The sequence below is a fragment of the Canis lupus genome, chromosome 25 (assembly GCF_011100685.1).
Source record: "Canis lupus familiaris isolate Mischka breed German Shepherd chromosome 25, alternate assembly UU_Cfam_GSD_1.0, whole genome shotgun sequence".
NCBI classification, from domain to species: Eukaryota; Metazoa; Chordata; class Mammalia; order Carnivora; family Canidae; genus Canis; species Canis lupus.
The window spans coordinates 3,124,614-3,145,726 of record NC_049246.1 but is presented as its reverse complement, the minus strand read 5'-3'; the positions used below and the strand labels follow the sequence as shown (position 1 = coordinate 3,145,726).

The following is a 21,113-nucleotide window of genomic DNA, read 5'->3' as shown; positions in this document are numbered from 1 at the left end:
AATAAGTTCATATCGTTGAAACACAGCAAAGTGTATGAAAGAACAGAAATTCTGAAGGAAAACCATACTTCTTAAACATAAAGGGATTGATTTGAGAGATTAGGCTTTACAGTCAGAAAAAGTTTTGACTCAGGAAAAGTTAAGATTTGCAATATGAATATGTAAAATGAATACATCAAAAGTCTTTTTGTCAGGATAAAAAAAAATGGGAGGTATGAAAGTAATCATGTCTTGTAAATTATGGTATCAGAGGTCTGGGAAACATCCCTGAAAAGGGAAGGAAAGTAAATTTAGTAGGAATGAAAAAAAGTATTTCTTTACAGAATAAGTAGCTCACAGGGTGACATGGGCTGAAAATCTAAGCCAGTTCAAGAAGACTTGGGAAAAACTCCTGCATAGAGCTTCAATCTATCACCAGGAAAATTAACAGTATGAGGAACACGTTTGTAAGCCACACTCTTCTCCTCTGTTAAGTTGTTCAGTCTTGTTATATAAATCTAGAACTTCACAATGGAGGGGGACTGTGAAATGTTTGACATCTTACTTGGGCAGAGAGCAGTGTTAAGTGAGACAAGATAAAAGGTTCATTGATAAAGTTATCAAATCGGACCTGGCCTTTTTGTCTATAGCACACTTTTGGTAAAAGGTTATAGCATTCCTACCTTGTTGTCTTTATCCTTCTCCCCACCCCCTACTCCACCCCCACACCCTGTCAAAAAAAAGACCAATTTTTCTCTGCCCTAACAATGACTGCCCCCTAGCACAGGACACTAGGACTCAATGGGACTCTAAATCTTTCATTTTATTGATGAAGATATTGAAAACCCCGAGAGGTTGTGACAACTCACAATATATTCAAATGCAATGCGTTTTCTACAAGAGCCCAATAACATAGTGACTACCCCCTTATAATCACGAATCTAGTAAAACACTGCACTATTAGATGGGAGGTATTTAGAATTCATCAGCTTTGATGAATAATATACTGTTTTGACAGATATATTTATATTTGATGTAGAAAATTCTCTTTAAGCAAGAGGATCATTCATGTATATTTTTTATTCTAGAAAACTCTTTTAATCCTAAAAATTCCCAGATAAATTAACTCCCTGAAGTCAGATATCTTTAGGAAATGTTGCCTTATATTTCTCTAGGCTGGAATTTTAATTATCACAATTAAATGTGTATCTTATTTAACCATTCAGCTGTGGTTTGGATATGATTTCTAGCCAACTTTCAAGGAAAATTCTATTACAAGTTTTGCAAGTAGGAGGCAGCCAATGACTCTTAATTGTACGAGTTACTAAAGGCTTGAAATTTCTATTTTTTAATATTATTTACCATTTTCTGACATTAAGCAACCTATCTTGTGGTTTATTATCTATCTAGTTCCTCTAGTAAAATTTAAACTTCATAAAGGTAAGGACTTTCTCCTTCTTCTTCTCCTTCTACTTTTGTATCACTATCGCCCTGCACTGTATGCGCTACATTGAAAGTACTCTACATGTTTTCATTAATTGCATACAGGAAAGTCTAGAAATACTATATTTGCATATGTGGCATTGTATTTATAGTATTTTTCAAAATTAAATATTCTGTATTTCACTTGGAATACCAGAATTTTTAGACATGCACATAAGTTACCCAAATGGAAACTTCAGCCTCCTCAATGCTTCTTTAAGAATTGTTTCCAAGATGGGACGCCTGGGTGGCTAGGAGGTTTAGCGTCTGCCTTTGGCCCAGAGCGTGATCTTGGAGTCCCTGGATCCAGTCCCACATCGGACTTCCTACATGGAGCCTGCTTCTCCCTCTGCCTGTCTCTGCCTCTCTCTGTCTCTGTGTCTCTTTAATAAATAAATAAAATCTTAAAAAAAAATTGTTTCCAAGAAATTTTCTATGGAGATAACTCCATAAAGAACATATTCCTAATGTGAGATATTTCATTTAAATGAGAATAGGCAGGGTCCTTTTTCATATTGAATATCAACTGCAATGTCATAATCATTTTATGCAAAAAGGACACAGGTTATTTAAACCTTTCTTCTAATTTAAGCAAAATCACACTTTACACATGTCAGATTAATGAGAATCTGTTCTATTTTGCAGTTCACTTAAGAAGGTATTCATTTCCAGGACATTTGGAAAACATCAAATCTCTTTACTATGAACTTTCCTTATTGTCAGTACTTAGAGTATTCATAATCTTTACAATCGAAGAGTGTTATCTATCTCAGATTCAGATACAGTCAGTCCTTTTTTTTCCTGCCTTTTCCAGTAATTTTACAGTCTCACCAGTAGTTTTGACAGTTAAGCCAAACTGATCTTCTGAGACTGTGAATCATGAAATTTTCACATATTTCCAATTACTAAATGATGAGATGGATATACCAGAGAGGTTTAAGATGATGGGCTAAATTGAGAAAATGTGATTTCTCAGCAAACCACAGTAGGATAGAGGAAAGAATGATTAAAATGTAAATTTTAACTATGGCTTCCATAACAAGAAAGGAGGAAAACAAAGCTTTTAACCAGCTACTTTAAGGTTCTCTACCTTACCATGATTTGCTGAAGATCCCAAAACATTTTTCCTTCTTCGGAAAGAAGAGAGAGAGATTAGAGGATGTCCCAGTGTTTAATTTCCCCTTATTTTGACTAAATATATAATTTCAAAAACAAACTTAAATGGATTGATTTTAAAGAATGGTCATAGTTACTTTATGTATAGAATTACTAATTCTGCAGAGTGATTTCTATTTGTCTTTTAGAATGCGTACCTATTAAGAAAATTAGAACAATCAGCTATGTTGAGAGTCTTTAAAAGACAAGCATACAAACAAGCAAACAAACAAACCCAGAAAATCATTCATAGGATGTGAAGTCATTAAAATCAGGAATCCTAAAACCTATGGCTACATTTCATAGGCTGCATCTGGGGGCAAGTCCCCCACAACTTGCAATGTATTTATTTAGCTTTGGGGATCAGGTCTTGAAGCTACAGTAATCAGAACCTGCTTTAAATATTCCTACATCCAAGACTTTAATGAATATTCTTTACTGGGCAATGAAATTCCATGGCAGCAACACGGTTTTATTATATTTTCTATAGTAACACATTTACCCAGGACCCACGGTAATATCATCCACTCGACGATGGTTGGTGGTGGACCTTGCCTGTTCAAGTCTGACCTGTCGATGTGCTGAGAGGCAAGCAGCAGCAGGAACAAAAAAGTCAAATAGGACGCTGTATGGCAGATGAACTTGATAAATGGCTTTCTGATGAACAGTCCCAGTGGGCTTTTAGGAGCTATAAGGTAGCACACAGAGAAGACGGGAAAAAGAAGTCCTATTATGAAACATGTCACCATCTTCACCGCCCAGTGTCGTCTCCTCCAGCCTGGGAACTCATCGTACCAGCGAGACGCAAGCAGTTGTTGACAATTGGGTTGAGCAACAAACTAAACAGAAAGGAAGCGAAAAGGAAGAGTCAGTGTTACATGACGTGGCTTCAATTTATCAGTAAGACCACAGATTTATCTTTAAAGTCACCAGTCCTGCTTTACGTGACTTTATACTGGGTGCCTGGCTGGCTTATTTGGTACAGTGTGTGACTCTTGATCTTGGGGTTAGGAGTCTGAGCCCCACTGTGGGTATAGAGATGACTTAAAAAAATAAAATCTAAAAAAAACAATCACTTTATAAACAATAATAAAAATCCTTTAAATCATTCTGTGAATAAAGCCCATTTATTTAACATTTTATACTCAAGGTATAGTGCTATGTGCTTAGCCAGACATAACAGAAATCATGGTTGTACTTGAGTAAGTAAAAATACAGCTGGAGAACAGGAATATTCATAGGATACACTGATAAGTGAGCAAAGTTGTGTACAAAGGCACTCACATATACATACATACATAAGAACTGCCATATATATATATTATACATTGCACAAGAAAAGATGTTAATAGTGGTTATTTCTTGGCTTACTGGTTATTTTCCGGTTATGACATTACATTAGATTTTCATTTTTATATTTCAGTATATTTTTAACATTTTCTATGATAAACACTACTTTCATCATCAGAAAAAGTAAATATACTTTTAATTGAGTTGGGGCAATAAAAAAACATACATGAAAGCATATTAGGATTACCACAATGTAAATCATCACAGCTGAATTTGGTGGAAATAAAACAAATACTTTGCCTAAGAATAATCAATTACCATATGCCAAACATTTCACAAACATTAACATCATTTTATCCTGACAACATGTTGGAGATATAGCATAGACCTCACTCTCTTTTAAGGATGAGGATAGAGGGTGTTATGAGAGGTTAGTAAATTTACTTAAGGATACATTTCTAGTAAATGATAAAATATTTGACCAACTGGTCTAGGATTTTTTTCTGCATGCTACCTTTCTCACTGGGACTCACAGCCAGGCATTATATAAATTCAAAGGAAGTTATTTCTTCCAGATGGAATGGTACAAGAATGCTTCCCAGTAGATGTGGGCTCTGAAGGGGCAGGTTTGTATAAACAGAGGAGAGGAGAAAGCAATTAAAGGCAAGGTATAAGGTATAGTGGAAGAGAGAGAACATACCCTAGCAGGAAGTATTTAAGGGATGCCCTATGGGCAGACTGACTGTTATAGAAGCTTTAGTTTCTTGAAAGGAATTTAAGAAAATTCTGTTGGCATCATTTTTCTTCTTCAGCCTTAGCCTGTGTGGACTTTCTTTAGACAAGACTTTGCTCCTACTCTTTTTTGATGGTGAGCAAGCAAAGAATCCCAAAGTTCACATAAAGAGCTTTGATTATTACAAACTAAAAGCTGTTTGAGAGTAAAAGGAGAGAGAGGATGATTGACTAAAATATCAATTCAAACATATGGACTGGACATGAAATGATTTCTCATGCAACTATTTCTCATAACCTTGTCTTGGACACCCTACTCATCAAAGAACATAGTGAGCAAAGAAATGAGTAATTAAGTTGAATTAGATTTATAATAATGGGTTAAGTAAATACAGATAAAATAATACTGCATTTCTTTAAGAGTTGGATGATGTGGGCTATCTTTATTACTTTGTAAGTAATTAGTAAAATAGAATTTTATAATCCAAAGAATAGCTTTTAACACAGTCCTTGCCTATTTTTCTGGCCAAAGTCAGGTATTAGAAAGCTAAAAATAGAGTTCTTGCTGATATATCTGCAGAGTAATGGCAAAGAGTGATGTAAGTTATTAACAAGCCTTGTTCTTTTTAAGAGTTGCCCCTCCAACACACATACACAATCCTTCCCATTAGCATTTTATAAGCAAATCAGTCTATCATCTTCTTTCTGGTTTTTCATATAAAACACTCCTCATACTATTAGAACTTAGCACAACTAAAAGTCCTTAATAAAAAGGAGTTAAACTTAAGAAAATGCAAGATCTAACAAGCAGTTGCTATAATATCTCACTGATCCTCACAAATTAAAGAAATACAATAAGGGACTAAGTAGAATAACATATTTAAGGGGCACCTGGGTGACTCAGTCAGTTAAGCATCTGCTTTGGCTCAAGTCATGAGCTCAGGTCGTGGGATTGAGCCCTACATCAGGTTCCCTGCTCAAAGGGGAGCCTGTTTCTCTCTCCTCACTGCTCATGCTCGCTATCTCTCTCTCTCTCTCTCTCAAATAAACAAAATCTTTAAAAACAAAAACATACTTAAAACTCGCAGAAGAGGTAAAAAAAAAAAAAAAAAGGTATGTACTTTGTTCAACATGATCTGGGTAAATTCTAGAACTAATGACGTCTGCCCTTTCTGGCCAAAATCTCATTACAGCATGAGATACATCAGAACAACTGAATAAATAACTTTTTAAGGAGCATTTAAGGTTTGCCTAGAGAAATATTTCTATTGCCTAACATACACATATAGACTGTATTAAATTACCTACAGGAAGCAAATTATTTAGTCCTTTTAGAACACCTGTCATTGCCAAGCACTAGGCCAGCCTTAATTTTTACTAATGCTTTTTTCTTAAAAGTTTTTTTTTCTTTGATTATTGGAAAGTACACATATGTGCTTAGTAAACGAAGAGTGTACCTGATTTTCTACTAAACACAGACACAGTGAGGCTTATATAGAGATAAAGAACAAAGATAGGAGTACAAGAAGAGCAAGAGTGAGTGTATATAACATACAAGTTTCCCCAGATGTGGATATTATTTGACTACAAGTCTGTAATAATCATAGGATTGAAATAACCCAAAAAGTATTCCTAAGAATCACTATAAATCTAAATGTCCTCACAATGGTTTTACATTCTCTTTCTACTACACTGTTCACTATGTCTATACCCACATTCTCCAAATTGTATGCTATTAATTAATAGACTTTCATGAAAATAAAATGGGTTTCATAGTGGTTACCAAAATAAGGATTTAAAGAATTAAACCTCTATATTACACGATTTTTTAGTCTTTAATTGCCAACGTGGATTAAAACATTTCATTAACTCATGTGTCCCTTCTTCCTTCCATTCTTTTTTCTTTCCTTCATGCTTCACTGTGTACTTCATTTCTTCTTTGTCCCCTCCTTCCTGTCTTTCTTTCTCTTTTTCCATTCCTAGTGTCTCGGTTTATTTGGATTATTTAGAAGAACACTCCGCTTTACCCCAACTACTTCTGAAAGTCACCCTCAGAGAAGAGCCATCTTCTCTCCGACGCCTGCCACTGGCTCATTTCAACAAAGTACTTTCAAGATGGGTTATATATTGCCTGTGGCATCCTGGGAGCCCTTAGCTCCCACCTCCTCTACATCATCTTTCTATGGCACATTGAGTCACAGGAAGTACCTTCCCAGTACTGGGGGAAGTTGGGTAACTCTTCAGACACACTGTATTACAGCCTTTCTTCTCCCTACAGTTGTTGGCCAATTCTAGCACAACTCCTGCCATCACATTAAAATTCATATTAAAACATTAGGAACGTTCAAATTCACATTTGTGCCATGCATTTATAAAAGACACACACAAAAAGAAAATATTTCTATCCCTCCTTTCAATAACCTTTAAAAAAGTTTCAAAAGTCTGATCTCATGATTATTTATAGAATCACTGAGTCATGGAATTCAAAATATTAAAAAACTGTAAAGATTACTGAAACCTAATTTTTACAAATAAAGAGAGATTCAGTATTAATGATTTTAAAACTACTACTCAAAATATTAAAACACTCAATGCCATAAAGGAAACAAAAAAATGATCAAGAGAAAGGATAAAGCTACAAAGTAAAAACATAAAAAACCTAAACACTAAAACCAAAGAAACAGGAAACCTCACTGCTGCATGGGGAGGAATTAAATCTTAATTGGATATGGACATAATCAACAGAAGGGAGTTCCAAAATTAATGGAGCCCTAGTCATTAAAATAACAATTGAGCAGATTTACTTGGTATTTGTCCTTTCTTTATCTTTTTAGTTTTTAAATATTTTTTCTAGTTTAAAAGTTTGTATCCAAGATTCAGACTGCAGCCATATTCTCTATGCAAGCAAAATCTAAATTCTGGGGACTACCAGCCTGGCAACTTTATGCATCTTGGCTAAGTCGGATAGTTATATGACAGTCTGAGTTGAGTTGAGTCTCCAGACAGTTGAAACTTTTGAGTTGACTGTATCATAGTGATTTACATACAGGCAATCTGGTTTCCTTGCTTAAAAAGGACTACAGTTTCCTCTGGGTCTCAATGTTTGTTTCTGAGCAATTAAAAAAATAATCTATACCCTTTGGGGTTTTATTTCCTCTTCCCAGGAATGCTTTTCAATAGCTCATTTTGTAATACTGATAGCAGGCAGGGTTTAAGGATTATTTGTAGGCCAAGGAGCTTTAGGGAATTATTTTGTCCATAGCTAAAAAAAACGCTTTCTTCAACTTCAATCCCTAATTTCCTTTACAGCTCCCAATGCCCTTTAACCATCTGGGCCTCTCCCTGTTTCTTAGAGATAGCTCTAGTGTTCCTAATTAAAGCCATTCTGGTCTCTTGGAGCACAGCCATACTGCATAACTAATCAGACGCTGTTACTTTATTAATCAACATCGTTTTCACCTGGTCCTCTCTAATTTAATTAAACCAATAACATCATCTAGGAGTTGGACATTGGCTAGATAAATGGGGAGATGACTAAGATCTGTAAGAACCAGACACATTTGTCTTCTGAGAACTCAACATACGTTGGGGACTGATCATGTGACCAGTCTACCAGTTATTCTAATTTTTTCTATTTTTCTATTTTTTCTTTTTTCTTCACTTAAGGTCAGTCTTTTTTTTTCTTTTTTTTTTTAAGATTTTATTTATTTACTCATGAGAGACACAGAGAGAGGCAGAGACACAGGCAGAGTGAGAAGTAGGCTCTCTGCAGGGAGATGCAGAGATTCGATCCCAGGATCCCAGGATCACCACCTGAACCAAAGACAAATACTCAACCACTGAGCCACCCAGGCCCCCCAAGGTCAGTCTTTTTATTGAGGTTATGAACAGGCAAACTTAGTTCAGCGAAGATGCCTTTGCCATCAGATGCATAGAAGTCACACATCTAGCACATACTTTATGGTACAGATTAGGAACCTAATACAGAGCATTTTATGATGCATTAAAAAATAGAAAGTAAAGGAGGGATTGTACCAAAACGAAGTAGCCTGGGAAAAACTGAAGACAGGGAGCAGAATTTCAATGTTAAATCTGAAATAATAGGTAGAATTTTGATAGGCACAGCAGAAGGGCGAGGTATTTTAATTTAGACTTAACAGAATATCATGCTAGATACTTGAGGATAGAGACAGGTATGGTCAGATGAGCTATCCCCTGTGCTAAAAGGTCATTATCAATGGTGAATATGTCAGTGATAGAGTAATAAGGAAACCACAGCCATATTTGAGACATGGGTCTTTACTGAGGCGATGGTTGAGTCTAGTTCCTTGCTGCTCAGTGTGGGCTAAGGCCAGCAACATCGCCATCAACTGGAAGCTCACCAGAAGTGCAAAATCTTAGGCCCCACTTTGGACCTGCTGAATAGGACTGACATTTAACAGTGTGATTCCTAGGAATGTTAAAATTTGATAAACACTGGTTTAAAGGATTTGGTGTCTAAGGAAGCTCTCTTTAGCTCCACTGTATCTGATAAACGCTCAAAGAGTACTTTTAATTTGGTGTAAATATATTTGATTACTTATAAATCCTAGGAGCAAGTTTGTGTGTGAGGGAGTGGGTGTGCTTGGGTGTATGGTGTGTGTATGTCTGCAGGACTTTGTTTTAAGCCAACTCCAGCTACGACTGGTATGAGAAGTTGGGTGAGGGGAATGAGCCACAGTGGAGAGTTCTCAAAATCGACTAAGCAGAAGAACTGCCTCCAGGCTTGTTAAAACCCATGTTCCTGAGCCTACCTCAGTACTACTGATTCAGTAGGTCCAAGGTGAGGCCCTAAACTTTGCATTTCTACCAAGTGGCCATGTGAGGCTGCTGTTGCTAGTCCAAGGACAAATGATAAGAACCACTGTTTTATAGAAGAAGACTTTTTGTGTAATATAGGCCAGTCCTCCACTTTTTCTATTTTTTGCTTTCCTTTAAGGTCAGTCCTCTTATTGAGACTATGAACAGGCAAATCTTGTTCATGAAGATGCCTTTCTTGTCAGGTGCATAGAAGTCACACATCTAGCGCATATTCTATGATGCAGATTAGTGTAATATCTAATTACAGAAATAAATACCAAAAAATTAAGGGAGTATTCCCCATCAAATCACTGAACTATTGTGTAGGTGGAAAAGCTAAACATAGTTCAATGGTAGCCAGAAGATAAGAGCTAACTAATTCACCATACAATTGCCTGGTATGTTCCTAGACCAGCATGAAACAGATCAGGACACAATGAATAGGAAAGACGTGAATAGATGGTGAAGAACCTGGATCAGAAAAGGAGAGAGGATTTCTTGGGATGCCTGGGTGGCTCAGAGGCTGAGTGTCTGCCTTTGGCCCAGGGTGTGATCCTGGAGTCCCAGGATCGAGTCCTGCATCAGGCTCCCTGCATGGAACCTGCTTCTCCCTCTGGCTATGTCTCTGCCTCTCTCTGTGTCTCTCATGAATAAATAAATAAAATCTTAAAAGAAAGGATTTCTCATACCTAGTTTCTGACAGATCTTTACCCTATGCATCATAATCTACCTTCAACATGACCCTAAAGTCAAATGGCAAATCATATTGTCAATATATTATATATATATGGATGTCATAGGGATTAAGAGGATTTGAATCCTAGATCTGCTATTTCCTGATTGTGAGAATGGTAATAAATTATTAAATTTTCAGTGTGCTTTTTTCCTGATCTGTAAAATGGGGATAATAGAAACACTTATCATATAAAGTTATTATAAAATTAACTGAACTTAATACATGAAGAATAGAGCATTCCTAGATTATACTGGAGTTCAATAAATGCTAGATATTATCATTACTGCATACAGCCACATATATATTTACATGCATGAGGATATGTGTATATATACATATGTCCATGTCCATACACAGTCACTTGACATTCTTATACAAAAATACACAATATTTATTCACTTTCAGAATTTCAGAGTATTACAGTTATGCCAATTGATATATATTTTCATGTTATATAACTCATTTTAATTAGCATAATGTCACAAAATAGGGGATTAGTTTTAAAAGATTCTACAAGGAATTTACTTTCAGAAGATACTAATAATCATTTAACTATAAAGTAATAGCAATGAAGTAAATAGTTGACAGACTGACTTATTAGCCTCATTAGAAGGTAAAAAAATGAGCGAAAATTTAATCATATCTGAGAAGGCATTGGCAAAAAATCTTGAGATTAGTCAAGAAGACCGATTGATAAACTTTATAGCCTGTCCTCTGCAGACTATATTGGCCAAGAAACCCCTGTTAAGTTCAAAGAATCTCTTAGCTAATCATCAAATCATCCAATTACCCTCCTTGGGCGTGAATGTCAAATTCACATTTGCAGACTGGGATTCAAGAAATAGTTCAAAGCATACTACCAGGGCACCACTTCCGACATCTCCATATCCAGAAGGGAAGATGACAACTGAACTCCATCTGATAGTGTTGGCGAGGCAGGGGCAGGATTTAACTTCTTACATCATTTCTGGGCCTAAATTCAAAATGGGTTTGGCAACTGATCTGGGATGTGAGTGGGCAGTAATGGGAAGTTGAAAACGCAGAGGCAAAGGGAATAAGGTGGGAGGTGCTAAACCCAATGTTGAATACATTAAATTATTGAATGTGGCAAATAAACAAAACCCAATTTAGGTAATGGGAAGGTACAGTCAATAGATATTGTTAGTTCTATGAAAATCACAATGGGCAGCAGTTGGTAGAAATTCCATATCCATTCATAAATACCCCTCTTCAGGGTGTATATGAAACATTGTTTTAACCTATCATGGCAGATAGATGAAAAACTGCCAGTCATTTCTAGGTGGCTATCTAAAAGTTTTCTTAAAAATGAGTAGAAACGTGGAGGTAGAAAATTGCACAGTTTTGAAGAAACCACCATTTGCCTGGTGAATCATGTAGGTGAATAATGAGAATGGCAGATGGAAAACAGATGCAAGTATGGTCCCCATCCTGGCCAGCCTTCAATGGTTTGGTTCCCCAGTCTCTGCAGAGCCACCAACAGTTTCTGCACTGAAGAATGACATGTTCACAAAGGGTGTTCCACTGTTACTCAGAGCCTCCTGGGGAAACTTTTCCTGAGGACTGAAATCTGCTCTACTATCTTCCATTGGAACAAGAATCCGTAAGGGAAAAAAAGAGATACAGTGGGAAGGAATACTAGTCACCCTTATGAGCTGAAAGGATATAGTTACCGTCCCCCCCTTCTCTTCCCTCTTTTCACATAACATCAAGCACCTGTTTTTGAGAAAATTGCATTGTACAAAACCCTGCAAAACAGGGTGTCTTTATGCCTTCTTTCCAGAAACAACAGTTGATATCACAGAACAGTCTCTCATCTACTCTGCCAATTTATACACATAGATGATATAAGTGAAGTTATATTTGTTTCAAATGTGTTAGATCCTATAAACAGACAAGCTTTTCTCCCTAGTCTCAAGGTCAAGAATAAAGTCATTTCTTTTATGCTCACTAATCTCTTTTCCTGCCACTGAACTCCTTTCTGCCTCCCTGACAACAGCTTTTCAGTCTCTCTCTCTCTCTCTCTCTCTCTCTCTCTCTCTCTCTCTCTCGGCTAACACATTTCCTGGGCTAAAAATAAGCCTCAGTTGTTAATTATCTGTTTATTGAGGTTGGAATGAGTTTAACTAGTCTACAGCACAGAGAGGAAAGCTATGTATTTTGGAAACAGCAGAGCCCACACAGTAACTGACCAGCCAGCGCTTTCTACTCCAGCATGTAGGGCAATAGAGAGGACGGATGGACATACACAGTGCATCAAAGAGCCAGAGAAAAGTTTCATATGCCTCCACCAACCTTTGACATCACTTTCTAAAGAAGAGAAGAATTTGCATCAAGTGTGTCTGTCTGAAGGGAATTATTCCTTGGTGTCAGTTTCCATTCTTTCTCCCTCCCTCCCTCTTGTGGTCCTCAAGGTTTGTCGCAAAGTTCCTCCCATGGTGGCCCAGCTCTCCATCCCTCCACCCTATCTCTAACCTAGTCCTCGAGTCCTCACAATTATTATTAACTAATAGGCCTCTCTCTCTCTCTCTCTCTAAGATTTTATTTATTCATGAGAGACACAGAGAGAGATGCAGAGACACAGGCAGAGGGAGAAAAGAAGCAGGTTTCTTATGGGGAGCCTGATGTGGGACTCGATCCCATGACCTCAGGGTCACGACCCGAGCTGAAGGCAGACACACAACCACTGAGCCACCCAGGCATCCCCCTCTCTTTTTAAAACAATCTGAGTTACGTTCTTAAAAGTGAGCAATGTATAATGTCCTCTCCCACATTATCATCTTCAGGACTTCCATCTTGAGCACCAGTGGTGCATCCTGGCCTGGGTAGCCTAATGAGAACTCCCTGAGCAAATGCACATCTCAGTTCTGTATAGACAGATCAAGAGGCCTGTGTGAAGAATGACCTTAAAATCAGGAATAAGCTATTACCCATGAGGAAACAATTACTGAAAACATAGACTTGTAGCCATCAGTAGGAATTCTTCAAAGAAACCCCATCTGCAACCCACAGGAGATGAGAGCATATGAGAACTTTACTGATTTTTCTACCCCCAAGGTGGCTATCCATGTGAATATTAAAAGTTTTTATATATGGAGTAGATCTTCATATGATTGCTAAGACTTTATTAAAATATATTTGCTCATTGTATTAGTTTCCTAGGGCTGCTGAAAAAAAGTACCATACAAACTAAGTGGCTTAAAACAATAGAATTTATTATCTCACAGTCTGGAAGTTTATTTTTATTTTTTTAAAGACTTTATTTATTAATGAGAGACACAGAAAGAGAGGCAGAGACATAGGCAGAGGGAGAAGCAAGCTCCCTATGGGGAGCCTGATGCGGGACTTAATTTCAGGACCCCAGGACCACTGACCTGAGCCAAAGGCAGATGCTCAACACTGAGCCACTCGGGTGTCCCCATAGTCTGGAAGTTGAAAATCCAAAATCAAGGTGTTGAGAAGGCTGTGTTCTAAGACTCTGGGTAGAATCCTTCCTTGTCTTTTCCTACCTTCTGGTAGTGGTTGGTCATCCTTGGTATTTCTTCCCTTGCAGGTGGGTTATTCCAATCTGTCTCTCTTATCACATAGGTGTGTGCTTCACGTCACATCCTTTTCTCTGTTCTTACAAGGACACCAGTCATATTGGATTAAGGCACTAGCCTACTGCCATATGACCTCACCTTAAATAATTTCATCTGCTGTAACTCTTTTCCCAAATATCAAATTCTGAGGTACTTGTTAGGACCCTAACATATCTTTTGGGGGGACATAATTTAATTTAGTCCCCCCAAATTCCCAATTACTCATTTTCTAGGAGTTGTCTAGCATCTAGCTTTTAGTTTTATAGTTTACATAAAAATTGCTCTTTTAAGTGTCCCAAATACATATCAAATCTGTAAATGTTAAAAATCTCTGTCTTCCACCCTACATTCAATTTGCTTCCCTCTTCTAACTCTATTTTTCTATTTCCTTATTCTTCCACCAGGATTGATAATACAGAATGAGTGGAAAGAATAAAGAAAAGCAATTATCAATAATATTATGATGTGAGGGAACTCTGCATATAGGCAGCCATCCATCCATATGATGCAAGTTTAAGATTGTAAAAAAATTCTATACATAAAACCATCTCCTATATGAGTCTGCTACTATAATTAAATTTTCTTCCTAAGGGCTTTCTGGAGATGTGTACATTTTAACTGGCATGAGATAGTGCCTTGCTGAGGCAAGCAAAGCATTAAGTATATATACCAGTGTTACCTAGTTGGGATAGGGCTTTTACACAATAGGATGAGAATAAACAAACAACAAAAGCCAAAGCTTTCGTGGCTAAAATAATAAGAAGCATGAAATGCTGATCTGAATCAGCACTATATACCTAGTGAACAACCCTAAGGACACAGGGAAAAATATAATAGATGCTGATGATCTAAGAGAAGACATCTGAGTTCAGCTATATAATAGAAATCTCCAACTACCTACAGTTTTGCCTGGTTTGATCATATTCCTCAAGTTAAATTACCAGTAGATTTTTAAAAATTTTTTTAAAGATTTTATTTATTTATTCATAGAGATGCAGAGAGAGAGAGAGAGGCAGAGACACAGGCAGAGGGAGAAGCAGGCTCCATGCAGGGAGCCTGACGTGGGACTCGATCCCAGGACTCCAGGATCATGCCCTGGGCTGCAGGCGGCGCTAAACCGCTGCGCCACCGGGGCTGCCCTAGATTTTTTTTTTCTATTGAAAAATTACCACTGGAAAGTTACAGGATATGTATAACTTGATGAGTTCAGAATTAATTATTTTGGGCTGTAACATACATTTATTTATTTATTTATTTATTTATTTATTTATTTATTTATTTATTTATTTATTGGCACAGCATTTACCTAGATGAAACATGAACCCCTCTCCACCCACTCATGGCCTAAGTTAAGATCTAGAAAGTTCCTGGCATCAAAAAACTATGTTGTTTAATTCCAATTCCCTCTGACCATATATAATTCAACCATTCAGGTACAATAACAAGAAAACAACCTAAATTTAAAAAAAAGTAAAGGGCCTAAGATTGGAACAAACACCATCAAGATTTACTGATGGCAAATAAAGATGTGAAAGATGCTCAACATCTTTTGTCATTAGGGAAATTCAAATTAAAGCCACAACGAGATATCACTACACACCTATTAGAATGGCTAAAATAGAAAAAAATAACCATGATATGTATAGGTAGGAATATGCAGAAACTGGAACCCTCATACATTGCTCATCAAAATGTAATCACTTTGGAAAAGTTTACAATTAAAAAGAAAAGGAACCTACATTTACCACATGATCAACTCATTCTAGTCCCAGGCATTTATGCAAAAGAAGGCATATGTCCATATAAAGACTTGCATACAAAAGTCATAGTAATTTTGTTTGTAATAGCCAAAAAACAAGAACAATTCAAATTTCTGTGCACCAGTAAATGGATAAATAAAATGTGGCATGACCCTGCTATGGGAGACTATTCAGCAATAAGAAGGAACTATTGATGTGCACACACAGTTGAATCTCAAAATAAGTAAGCTGAATAAAAAGCTGGAAGGGAATAGAGCACATACTGTATAATTCCATATATATAAACTCCAGAAAGTGCAACCTAATCTAACATGATCAGAAAGTTGATCAGCAGTTACTTAAGTGTGCAGAGAAAAATTATAAAAGGGCAAAGGCAACAGGTGGGGGTGTAGGTATGTTCACTATTGTAATTGTAGTGATGTTTTCACAGATGGACACAATTATAAAGACTTGTCAAAGTTGTCACTTTAAGCATGCGCAGATTATGGTCTGTCAATTTTACCTCAGTCAAGTTGTTTAAAAATGCCTGTCCCCGTCTTGCTGGTGCCACAAGCACAGTCAGAATGATCCTCCCCTCTGTGACCAGTTCTGTGAAGCCGGCTTCTTTCTTTTGTATTCACCTCCTTGGTTCACTGCACTCCCACTCCTTTGTTCAGATTATTATGATGTATTATCATAACATCAGATGTCATTGTTTCAGGCCCAAACTAGGACAATTAGTCTGTTTTCTGCCTTCTGGGTTCTCCTCACCTATGCACCACACTTCAGAGAGGATCCTCACAAGATGCAAATTTAACTGTGTTTCCCTCTCCTGTGTGAGTCTGTATGACTATTTCACGGACTCCAGGAAACAGCCTTAGGTTTCTGCAAAGCCTGTAAGGTCCTTAGCTCCTTTAACCATGACCTTCTCCCCCTTCCTTCACCCCGTTCCCTCAGCTTGCATAGTTCTACTTCACACATACACACCATTCGGGCTCTGACCACATCTGGATCGTTCCAGTAATTGCAGGCTTGCATATGCTGCTACTTCTGTCTGGAGTTCTGCATTCTCTCAATTTCCTCATAGTGAATTCCTATACGTTCTCCAACCCAGCTGCTAATTCTCCTGACCACTCCCACAGGCAATTGTTCTTTTTAAATTCAGTACTGATATTGTACCTTGGACATACATTTACGGTTGCACTTACTGCCCCAAGCTCCTGCATTTTAATTAGGGGGGTGTAGTTAGCTATTTGAGAAGGGTCTGTCATGTTCCATCACATGATCCCTAGCACCAGTACCTGGCTGTGATACGTCAATGAATGTTTGCTTAACTGAATTAGATGCTGAACATGGCTTAAGGTTTATGGGTCCATTTAATGAGGCACTGATCACTCAAAAATTTCCAAAGAAACTTCTGGCCAAAGTTCTTAACCTCAACATTACAGAGAAGGATGCTTTATACTCTTGTGTTTTCCCCAGGAATGACAAAATTAGCAGTGTCTCATTAGCACACTTCTTAATGTAATGTGAACTAGTCCAGGCAGCTTCCTAGGAGGATAAACCGTGTTGCTTGATTGTGGGATAAGGTTGCTTCAGTCCAGACTAGATGTCAATGCTTAGGAGCTACTGAAGATCAGGTTTTTCTTGAAAAATACATATTGACAAGGAGCACAGAGGCTGAGTATTTCCAACAGCTGGCAAGAAAATTCATTTCAGAGAAATGTGGCTCAATTCCACGAGAATCAATGAAAGAGGGGCAAGGTCTGAAGGTGGTAATAAGCATGGTCTTCAGCACTCTTCAGTGCTCTTGATACTGCTTTAAAAGAGGACAGTAATGATATTCTTTCTCTATCTTGCTCTTTTGAGTAATCAAGCAGAGGCAAGAATATTAAAAAAAAAAAGATAAACCAATCGCAAGGAAATTATTTCCTTGAATATAAAACTTTTGATGATATACAAACATTGGGAAGAAAATACCAATTCTAGACTCCTGTGCAAAAAAAAAAACAGGATTTTTTTTTTTTTTACATAAAGTGCTTCTTTTTTAATGAAACAAATCCAACAGACGTACAGTCAGGCTCAAGCTGTGCAGTTCACAAGCATGGAGAAAACAAACAAAACGACAGAGTTCAAGAGAATCAGAGCTAACACAGGACAAGGCTGGACTTGCCACCAGGGGGGTTTCTTCGGGACAGCATTGGGGCCAGTGCCACCAGGCTGAGCACAGGGGCAGTGGGCACGGGCTTCTCCTCACTCTGCCCCAGGCTGGCTTGCAAGTCTGTGTCCACGTTTTCATGAATGTTGCCTTCTCCCTTCAGATCTAAGAAGTCTCCAGAGTTCCCTTCAGAAGAGTTCCTTCTCTGGGGTCCAGATGTTAAAATCCAGATGTTAAAAATGCATACAAATCAACCAAAAGTCTTTTTAAAATCACTTTTAATTTCTATACAGCAGATAGTTTCTATAGAATCACTTTTATAGTTTCTACTCATATAAAATTGAAACACTTTAAAAGTACATTCAAAGTTTTGTTCTCTTATAAGATTAGGAACATATATTAGGCAGCATATATTGATAGGTTAAAGCAAACTGTGTTTTGAACTCTCAGTACTCAGTATCACTCAGTTCCAAAAGGTAAATACATTCCCAAATTCCATTTTATCAAGTTATAAGCTTCCATAATACAATCTGTACATTAAGGATTGTCTCTAAAAAATTTCAGTACTTATCTTTATTTTTTATTAACTATATTCCCTATGCCATACATTGTATCCTTGTGTCTTATTTCTTTTAAACTGGAAGTTTGTACTTTTAATCTCCTTCTATTTTGCCCATCCCCCTACTCCCTTCCCTCTGGCAGCCACCAGATTTTTCTCTTGTATTTACAAGTCTGTTTTGTTTTGTTTATTTGTTTTGTTTTTTAGATTCCACATATAAGTGAAATCATATGGTATTTGTCTTTCTCTGACATTTAGCAAGTAGTACTCCTTAAATATCACAAGATGTGAACAGTGTTTAGGAGTTAGTTATGCATTTATAATCTGATTATAAAATCCAAAGTAAATTCTATAAATATGCCTAGCATGTAGAAAGAGTTCAATGTCTATTTAGTTTCCTACGTCAGCATCAGTATCCAGTCCAACCTTGCCCCAAACAACAGAGTATGATTCAGGGAGTCCTATGGACGGTAATCCAATGACGCTTAATCCTCCTGCTCCCCTGGGACATCCAAAATTGTGTATCTACTTTCCTAGCGGCAGAACCAGACCGTCCCTTTACAGCTGTTATATTTAACCAGGAATAGCTGATTATGAGATGAAAGGAATTCATACAAAATTACAGCTAATTGGATTCACCTTTAATCTTTCATTTGTATATAAAAAATTATAAAAGATAGTGAATGACAGAGATTTAGGTCCGGAGCTGAGACAACTGTGCCTTTCCACCCTGGGTTCTTTCCACTAATCCTGTCTCTGGTCTGAGTCTCCTATCTATACTGACTCAGGGAAGAGGAAGGGCAAGCAGCCATCGTGTCCTCAACCTTGCCTGTGTCCTCTCTATCCTAAAATAGGGATGAGATTGCTCAGTTCAGACAGATAAGAGGCTTCCACACTTGATGGTAAGTAGAGTTACAATCTTAGCAATAATAAAGATAATGATAATCACACACAATGCCTCTTTATTTTTGGTACCTAGACTTTCAATAGAAGTAAATGAAAGCTATAAGGAGGTTTTGCAAATGCTCAAGAATGTCTTGCTAAATTCTTCTCTAGTGGTAGAAAGTCCATTTGATAACAAACAGAACCTGTCTGTTTACCATCATCTAGACATATTATTGCCAACTGTGAGTAACTATTTAACCACCTCCAAACATTTATAATGCAATTTTGGTGCATCACACATATAAGAAATGTAGTCAAAATATTTACTTCTATTTCCATCACAGTAATTTTACTCTGCCCTAAACATTGTTGAAAGCTCAAGAAAGTTTGAGCTTTTTTCCTTTTACAAAATTCAGTTAAGACCATGGTTCATACTCCGGACACTCCCTTAGGTGCTTCATTCCTTAGTCCCAAAAGAATTCAAAAGTCACAATAGGAATTAAAAAAAGGAATATTTTCATACCTATTCCCAGATTTTAAGAATAGTAAAGTTATATAAAATATATATTTAATTTCAAAGTCCCAATTTTCAGGACATCATTTAGTTAGTTGAAAGTGAAAAGGCGGCAAGTCCAGAGTGGCAAGGAAACTTCCTTTTTCTTTCTCCATGTAAATAAATGCCATCCAAGTGATATCTATGTTTTCAGAGTGCTGAAGATTCTCATTTAATAAAAGGCTAGAGAAGTCTTTAATGACATAATTTCTTGAAATTGATATATTCTCACTATTTCATTTTTACCACAACGATCTTCTGTCCATGTCTGTACAAGTTACAAGTCTGCACAGATTAAGGAAATGTCTTCCTCCAACTGGAACTAAGTTCAAGAGAAAATTTTCCATTGGTTTCAAAGGATTTCTTTTCCTTTAGAGCCCTGGGTTCTTGGTCATGTCCCTTTGAAGAATGAAGAAATAGACCAAAGAGCGGTGGGCAGCAAAGCAAAGTTTATCGGGTGATAGTAAAACTTGTTGAGTCATAATACGAAGCTTCCAGAAGAGGGAGAGGACCCGAGACGGTTGCCACTAGAGTTTCTTTTTTTTTTTTTTTTTTTTTTTAGTTTTTTTTTGCCACTAGAGTTTCTAAGTGTAGGGGGTTTTATGGGCTTTTTGGCGGGCTGTTTTAATTTAACACTCCCAAAGCCTGTCACCCAATCAGGTTTTTGTAATCTACCTATCACATGGAAAAGGGTGGAGGGTTCCCTGCCATGGTGGTGTAAAATCCTTTTAAGGGTAGTTTTCTCTTGAGGAGCCTTGTCCCTGCCTGCCTTTCTTTCAACTATCTTTAATTACTGGGGTATTGTGGAGACAGGAAAACACTGGGCAAAAAAAATAAAAAATAAAAAATAAATAAACAGGAAGTCTCTTTGGGGATAGTTTTTTCACAGTGTCACTGTCATATTGACCTCAAAAGATAGCTATGTTTTTAAAGATTGGGAATATGTTTTGCATTGAGGATTTGGAACATTCTCTCATTTCCTAAAAGGTGATTATACCTTCTGGTACTAAATACCAGCATCCAGATACTGCTCAATATCCAAATTTGAAGGAACCCAAAGCATCATCAGCATCAGTCACATTACACTGGGGAGATGTCAGTAAGTCCAAAGCACAGATCATCTTGCCCTTATGAAGAGTATAGAAGTAATGTTTAACAAGAACATTATTGATAATCAGTAATCACTGTGAAATAACTATTTAAGTTAGGAAGGCAAAACTTTGTAGGTGAAGCAACTAAAGAATGACAAATTATATCTTCTTTCATCATTCACCTTTCTTCCCGAAGGCAGACATTCTAAGCTCCATAGCCCTCTGCTTCAAACATGCCACCTCCTCATTCAGCCACTCCAGTAACCACGTCATCCTTTTCTGCTCTGGCCAGCTTTCATCCTTAGAAAGTCTTCCA

The 21,113-nt window shown here is 37.2% G+C and overlaps 1 protein-coding gene across 2 annotated transcripts in view; it reads right to left on the bottom strand.

Moving 5' to 3' along the window:
- The window catches only part of TRPC4 (transient receptor potential cation channel subfamily C member 4), a 206,991-nt gene that overhangs the window by 51,933 nt on the left and 133,945 nt on the right, over positions 1–21,113 (bottom strand). For both annotated transcript variants that reach the window (XM_038573176.1, XM_038573177.1), the window contains exon 4: positions 3,119–3,455. In XM_038573176.1, the coding sequence (XP_038429104.1) occupies positions 3,119–3,455 (337 nt within the window). The remainder of the gene's footprint in view (positions 1–3,118; positions 3,456–21,113) is intronic.